The sequence below is a fragment of the Chenopodium album genome, chromosome 15, assembly GCF_948465745.1.
Source record: "Chenopodium album chromosome 15, dcCheAlbu1.1, whole genome shotgun sequence".
Lineage (NCBI taxonomy): Eukaryota > Viridiplantae > Streptophyta > Magnoliopsida > Caryophyllales > Amaranthaceae > Chenopodium > Chenopodium album.
In genome coordinates, this window is record NC_137848.1 from 1,582,526 (window position 1) to 1,590,992 (window position 8,467).

At 32.5% G+C, this 8,467-nt stretch overlaps 1 protein-coding gene across 1 annotated transcript; it reads left to right on the forward strand.

Moving 5' to 3' along the window:
* Positions 1 to 2,318: 2,318 nt before the first annotated feature.
* Positions 2,319 to 2,939, forward strand: LOC145583450 (kunitz-type trypsin inhibitor alpha chain-like). The gene has a single exon (XM_081640683.1). The coding sequence runs from the start codon at positions 2,319 to 2,321 to the stop codon at positions 2,937 to 2,939; it is 621 nt and encodes a 206-aa protein (XP_081496809.1).
* Positions 2,940 to 8,467: the final 5,528 nt, after the last annotated feature.

Genomic DNA, 8,467 nt, shown 5'->3' on the forward strand with positions numbered 1-8,467 from the left:
ACATCATAAATTACATTTATTGGGTAATAAGATGATTAATAGGTCACAAAGATGAAATCAGAATGACATAAATAAAAGTTAATATAATAAGTGACCTTATAGTTAAGCTAATTCGCTAGAAAAAAATTGGAGGGATTAACATACACTTTAATCAAATTTAAGGGTAATAATTAATAGCATATGTTATTTTAAGTAACATTTTTTAATAATCAAGAAACTTTTTTGTATAAAAATTGACAAATTTTACAACTCAAAAGAAAAAAAACAAAATGACAGAAAAATAATAAAAATCATGTCAACAAAGATAAATACTCCGTTTAATTATTAAATATCATTCGATCATACCTTACCTGTTTATTGATTGATAGTGATCAGAACTGTAGCCGACAAGTTTAAAGCAGAGTATGCTATATGCACCTCCAAATTTTTTCACATGTTAAATACCTAGATTAATAGAATGATACTTTACCATTGTCTATTGAATACAACAATATAATTTAATATGCGGGTCCTGATGAAAACTATAGATAAAATAACATAATTAATAATTCAAACGAGTCATCTTCTTTTTTAAGTAGAATGTACAAATGTAATGAGAAATACCCTTTTTTTGTTTGAAAATATAGCTTACTATTTGGTAGACATGGTTTGAACACATTTACAAGAACCATATGTTCTCAAGTTTGATCAATTATTGTATATTTATTTTGGATTTTTAGTTAAAAACTATATAATATAACCTATGATTTTTGAGAGATTACCAAATAAAAAAAATGTTTTAAAAAACTACCTAGTAAAAAGTAAAATGTTGTAAAAAACTACTTCTGGTCAGAAATCTACTATTGATTACGTTTTTCGACATTGGCCTACCTATATGCCGGTCACAAGACCTTTGAGAAAGCTTCTTTCCTTTTTTATTTATAGACTTGAACTTTTTTGAGAGGTTATTGAGTAGGCAAAGGTTGGTTTTCGAGGGAGGTAAGGATACTTATAAGGTGGTTGGGGGATTTTCCGAGTTGGTGGGAGTACTTTTGAGCTACAAAAGTGACAGTGGTTTTTTGGGTAAGTGGGGGTGGTCAATTTTGGGGTTAGGGGTGGTTTCAGCGTAGTAGAGCCGTGGAGGCAATTTAAGTGGGTTGTGTTGGTTTTAAGGATAAAAACGGATGATTTTAGGGGTGTTTAGAGGTATTTTAACATTGGAAAATTAGGTCAATGGTGGAGACCTCATATCTTATATAATGGGTCTCGGGTTTTATGAAATTTGACTGCTTCCTATGAAGAGATTGCCTAGCTAGAGTTTGCCTTTAAGGCAGTATCTTTGGTCAATTTTATACTAGTGCTTATACACTTGTTTTTTCATGTTCCCATAATTCACTTTTCATTGACAACATATGGTCTAATTATTTATTTTTTATTTATTTATTTATTTATATATTTATTTATTTATTTTGTCAACTTCTTCAATACTACAAAGAAAATACGTATAAAAATAATATATATAAACTATATGTTTGTAGATTTCAATTACATAGCACTTACGTCAAGAGACATGATTCATGTCATACCTCTATCATTTCACAATATTGTTGGACTCCAATCTTATACTTGCATCATACTGTATTACAGACTTTACATTGACAATCTTATCAACAAATAATTAATACTAAAGCACATCATGTAAAAGTGCATCTTGATGTTTCTCTCTCTTAATGGGGGTATAGTGCTACATTTTTATATATTATTATGCATGTATAATGTACCATTAAAGTATAGGTTGTTTTAATACGGATTAATACATTTTTGTGGATTATTATGCATGTATGATATACCGTTAAAATATTCATTTTTATCATTAGATAAATATATATACCAATATACCATTATACTATACTCCGTACCATTTAATAATGGTATTATTTACCATGTAATGGTACTTTTTGTCATCCTATATTTTACCATATCGTTGAATATTTTTCCCCAAAATACCTTTTACCTGTGACATATTCTTCCCACCTGTCACATTTTTCACTAATGCTTTTTCTCATTTTCCCTTAATTCACAAAAATGTCATACTATTTGTTTATGAAGCAACACGGCTATGTTTATTTGTAAGTAGTAAAAAATAAATAAATAAATAAATAAATAAAAAATAAAATAATAATAATAATAATAATAATAATAATAATAACCTACTGTATAATCATCACAATTTTCTATAAATAGCATCCTTCGGTTTCAGTTCCTCATCAACCCACAAAACACAACAAAAGAAAACAATATAACCCTAGCGCAAGCAAGTGATACACCAAAATAGAGAAATGGCTTCATTTCTCCTCCCAGTTGCTGCAGTTACTCTTCTTCTCTTCGTTCTGTCCCCCGTTTCTAGTGTCGCCGCCCCTGTCCTAGACACAGACGGCGACCTAGTCAAAAACGGGGGAAACTATTATATCCTTCCACAGCTAATAGGCACTGGTGGCCTAGCCTTGACAAAAGTTAACACGTCGTCACCATGCCCTCTTTTTATCACCCAACAACGCTACTCGTATGGCTTACCTGTATTAATGTCTTCCCCTTTGAGAATTGGGTTCCTTATGACCTCTATGCCAATTGAATTTTACTTTAATCAAGTGTACGTTTCTTGCAACAAAGAGTTACGGTGGTGGGTAGCCGAGGAAGACGAAAACAATAATTCGTACGTTCTTGTTGGTGCTGATGGGGAATTTGAGGACACTTATGCATTCAAAATTGAAGAAACTAAAACTGGTAAGAATGTGTATAATATAAAGTTTTGTCACACAATTCAGTCCAAATTGTTTAAGGTTTCGGAAACGGAGTGTAATGATGTTACATTTGTTAACGGACTTATGGCAGTCGTCCCTAATTCTCCTTATCCTGTTGCTTTCATGAAAGCTGATCCAAAATTAGCTTCTTATGTTTAATTAAGTTTATTTGGTACTTGTGTATGTATTATGTAACTGTGTAAGTGTACGTGGTATAATGTGGCTATATATATACTTCGTATATATTATATAGTCCACGGATGAATAAATTACTCCTCTAGTTTATGAATTATTCATGAACGGAGCTGAGTTATGTATTATTACTCTCTTTCATTTCGTATCTATTTATATTCTGTCAATTTTATATAATTTTTGGGTTGGGAGATGAGGATCCAAATCTAAACCCAAATTTTAATTAGATCACCTATACGACATGTACATTCTATAAATGTTAAATCCGATCAAAACCCAAATCTGATGTGTTCAACAAGCTCTAAGTCTAAAATGGGTGGTCGTATTCTAAATTGATAAAAACAATACCTAGGGCATGTTCTGATTAACTGAATTGAGCTGAATTGAATTGAATATTTTATGAGAGAAGGAAATTAAGAACTGAAGTTAACTGAACTAAAAATAATCTGAAGAGAACAGATCCTTAGTTTTAATTTTTTGTCGCCACTTTAACTACCCATAGAGTTGTCACCCATTATTATTCGAGATCATTAAGAGGCCGACAAGTTTTGACTAGTTTGGTACAAAGTACAAGTTAAGAGTCATTAATCTAACAATTTTTTTCTGGGGTAACAATAACATCGAACAACTTGCAAAGGGTACCATAGTACCAAAACCATTCGCAAAATAAGCAAGCATGCTCGCACAAAACGTTGCTCGTTGCATATTTACATAAGTGATGAGCATGCACCACAGTTGCACATAATTACATTTTAAAATGAAAAATATATGTGTAATAGCAAAATTTCGTTGAGCAGTATAAAATTCCAAGTATAGAAGAATCACCAATGAATTTTTCCTAAATTAGGCCCTGTTCACTTCATCTTAAAAAAATAATATTTAGTAAAAATAATTTCAGTTCAGTAAAAATAAGTTCAGTTCAGAAAAAATAATTTCAGTTCATTAAAAATAATTTCAGTTTAGTAAAAATCAGTAACTTCAAAGAAGAAATATAATAGAAATTCAGTAAAAATAATTTCAGTTTAGTAAAATTAATTTCAGTTCTATAAAAATAATTTAAGTTCAGCAAAAATAATTTCACTTCAGTAAAAAGTAATTTCAGTTCAGCAAAAATAAGGTGAAGAGAACGGGGCCTTATATGTATGAATGTTTCATAATCAATTGTAAACAAAATTTTTTACATTTTTAGCGCATATTCATGAAAAATAATTAATTAATCTATAATATAATTACAGAGTCAATTAATGAGATTTTCCTAAAACCTCAATCCTCAATTTTTATTAATTTAGGGTTTTTTTTTGGGCTATATACTCCCATTAAATAACTTTTTCATTTTTTTTTATAACTTCCCCCTCTCCTATCGTTTTATTTCTTCTAAATATACATGCTACGTATATACCCGTGTGTATAGTAATTACAATTAAGAGGCAAACAGTAGATTAGGTTGAAACACCCAATAATAAATCCTTGTCGAATTACTTAATGTTGAAGTATATACTACCAAATAACACATGTGTCCAACGTTGAAAAAAGAAGAGAGAATTAAACACTTTATAAGGCTAAGGAGCTACTCCTCCTACTGCCATATGGTTTTGGGATGTCATCTCCTTGGTTATATAAAAGTGGACTATCTACTACTAAAAAACAGCCCATTTTCGACAGCAAAATTCCGTCGAAAACACCTTGAAATCCGTCGAAAATCCGGTCCGACGAAAATTCCGTCGGAACTGGTTGTCAGAAAAGGTTTGGTAGGAAAACGGTCCCTTCCATCTGAAATACTTTTCCAACGGAATTCATTTGTTGGAAGAGATTTTTCGACACCGGAAAAGTCCATCAAAAATTTCCGACGAACACAATTCTGTCGGAAATTTGCGAGGGAAATTCCGTCGGAAAATTATTTTAAAAAAAAAAGCCTCCCACCCCCCCCCCAACCAGCCCACACCACCAGCTACCAGCCCACACCACCAGCCCCCCTAACCCATATCACTAGCCCCCCTAACCCGTATCACTAGCCCCCCTAACCCGTTCCACCACCCACAACCACTAGAACCTTTACCCACCTAACCCTAACCCACACAAACTTGCCTAGATCTACCACCCCATCTAAGCAAACCACCCCACCACCCACCTAAAACAACCACCGCCATCGCCAAAACAAACCATCACAACCCAAAAATTAACCAAAAAAAAAAATAAAAATCCCAGCTAAACCCCCAAAACCCAAACTCCATTATCCACCATTACCACATATATTTGATCTAGTAAACCAGAAACTTGAAAATAAATTTTTAAAAAAAAATGAAAACTGAAAAAAAAAAAAAAAAAAAAAAAAGAAATTCAGTAAAAAAAATTGAAAACAAAAGATAAAAAAAATTGTAGATCTACTACGCTTACCACAACAATTCGACCACAATCAAGAATCAATCGAATTTAGTGATAAATTTGGTTATATTAGGCCAAATTCGATCATGAAAACGCTAGATGGTCGAACTTGTCCTTAAAACCATAAATTTTATATATATATATATATATATATAATAAAAAAAACACACCAAGAGCTTGGTCGAAAAATAACTCGGGAGTGCTTCGTGGGCTAGCTTGGTCGGAAATCAACAGAAGAGAGGGAGTAGCGAAAGAAGAGAGGGAGTAGCGAGAGAGGAGAGATAAAGACAAGAGAGGGAGTAGCGAGAGAGAGATAAAGAGAGAGGAGAGATAAAGAGAAAAGATAGATGAAGAGGGAGAGGGAGTACGGCGATGTAAGGGAAAGAGAAGAGAGAGAAAGGGGAACTGAAATGAGGGGGTTGCTTTAAGGTTAGCTATTTATACGCCGTTTTCTTTTGTAAAAATAAATATAGTCAGATGCCTTTTTGATGGAAAATTACATCGGAAATTTCTAACGGATTTAAATCCGTCAGAAATTATTTTATTCCTGACGGATTTTTCCGACGGAAATTAAATATTTTCCGACGAATCATATCCGCAGTGAATTTTCGACGAAATTTTCCGTCAGAATACACTTTCCTATGAAATTTTTGTCAAAACTGTTTGAAATCTGTCAAAAATTTTGCGATTTGCGACGGATTTTCATGTTCGTCGGAGATCGGCCTATTACTTGTAGCGCTCTCTCTTAGTTTGTAGGTGCGGCCCAAACCCGTATTTGACATGGTATCAGAGCTAAATTCACGGTATAGGACCTCTAATGGCTTAAGTATATTGTCAGACCCCAAGGTTTTGGACCTTTAATGGCATGCGTTAAGTATTCTAGGCTAAATTGATTGGATCAAGTGATCCTTGAGTTAAAGGGACCTTAAATGTGAGGGGGAGTGTTGAAGTATATCCTACCAAATAACACATGTAAGTGCCTCACATTAAGAAAAGAAGAGAAAGTTAAAAACTTTATAAGACTAAAGGGCTACTCCTATTGCCATATGATTTTGGGATGAAATCTCTTGGGTTGTATAAAAGTGGACTTTCTCTCTCTCTCTTGATTTGCTTATGCGGCCCAGATTCGTATTTGCCATTTAAAATCATCTATTATTGCTCCCAATATCGCTGTGAATAATGAAAGGGAAGGGGAAGTTAAAGATGAAAATAAGGAATGAAATAGCACAAAAGGAAGAAGCAAGTAAATTGATTTTTTTTTTTTTTGAGAGATTAAAAAAATAAAAATAAAGAATAAAAAAAAAATCAAAACAAAACAAAACTGTTAAGAGGATGCATTACAAGAAAATCTTATTTACCAAATGGTTTTTATTAAATAGTTTAGATTAGGGATGCATGGTTACCTGAGATTCTATGATAGCGTAGTCTATTTTTTGCAAACGTCAAATATGAATGTCTGTTAACGTCAATTTTAGTCTATTTACCAAAAAAATTTGGTAATTTTTGCTAAAGGATCATCCCACCGGTGGGTTTAATTTCTAACCCACCGGTAGGGGGGAAATTTTTTATGAACGGTCCCAAGATTTAACCTGCTCTGATACCATGATAAATTAGAGAGAAGAGATAATAGAATGGTTTTTGTATTGATTGCTTGTTTATTATTCATCAATAGGTTGAGTATTTATACAAAACCTAATCTCATAAGATAGGAAATAATATTCCTAAAAGATATACCATATATCCTAATGATATATTCTCAAAATAATATCTTAACATAAATATCCTAAATATATTATTCTCTTAAATGATATATACGGAAAATATATCACACATATATTTTCCGATATCTCTAACATGTTAGAGATAATATCGGAAAATATACGTGTGATATATTTTCCGTATTAATCTTATTAGGAGAATTATGGTAGTATATCTTTTAGGAAAATTGTTTCCTATCTTATGTTCTTAGGTTTTGTATAAATACTCAACCTATTGATGAATAATAAACAAGCAATACAAAAGCCATTCTATTCACTCGTCTCTATTAATTTGTCATGGTATCAGAGCAGGTTAGATCTTGGGATACTTCACAAAAATTCCCCCTGCCGGTGGGTTAGAAAATTAAACTCACCGGCGGGATTCATAAATTTTACCCAAAAATTCCGCTGGGCAATTTTTTTTCTTTTTTTGTGAGTTTATTCGAGAACCAATAAGAGATTTGAGTGTGGTTTACTCTAAAAGACCAATAAGAAATTTGAGTGTGGTTTACTCTGAAAGACCAATAAGAAATTTGAGTGTGGTTTACTCTGAAAGACCAATAAGAAATTTCAGTGTGGTTTACTCTGACAAACCAATATTTGATTGGAGCTCGGTTTTGCTCTGGAAAAACCAAAAATTGTTATATTTGCAGGTTCGAAAAGAATGACGTTCCTGTTTGATTGATGACTGATGAGTTCGAAAAGATGAACATTCTCATCGTTGAAAAGAAGAGACAAAAATTGAAGGCGACATCACAAGAGTGTGCATCTTGGCTTCAACAATTTGAAGAATTTCCAATCGCAACGTTCGTGTTACTGCCGTTACGATTGCGGGAGGGTGTTAGAGATAATATGGAAAATATATGTGTGATATATTTTCCGTATTGATCTTATTAGAAGAATAATATATTTAGGTTTATTATATGTTAAGATATTATTTAAGTATATCTTTTAGGAAGATTGTTTCCTATCTTATGTTCTTAGGTTTTGTATAAACACTCTACCTATTGATGAATAATAAACAAGCCATTCTATTCACTCTTCTCTATTAATTTGTCAATACATTGGTGGAATTTACTTCAACACTCCCCCTCACATGTAAGGTCCCTTTTTAACTCAAGGATCACTTGATCCAATTCAATTTGGCCCAGAATACTTAATGTCATTAAAGGTCCCAAACTTGGGTCTGACAATATACTCAAGCCATTAGAGGTCCCAAACCGTGGGCCTGGCTCTGATACCATGACAAATTAATAGAGACGAGTGAATAGAATGGCTTTTGTATTGCTTGTTTATTATTCATCAATAGGTTGAGTATTTATACAAAACCTAAGAACATAAGATAGGAAACAATTT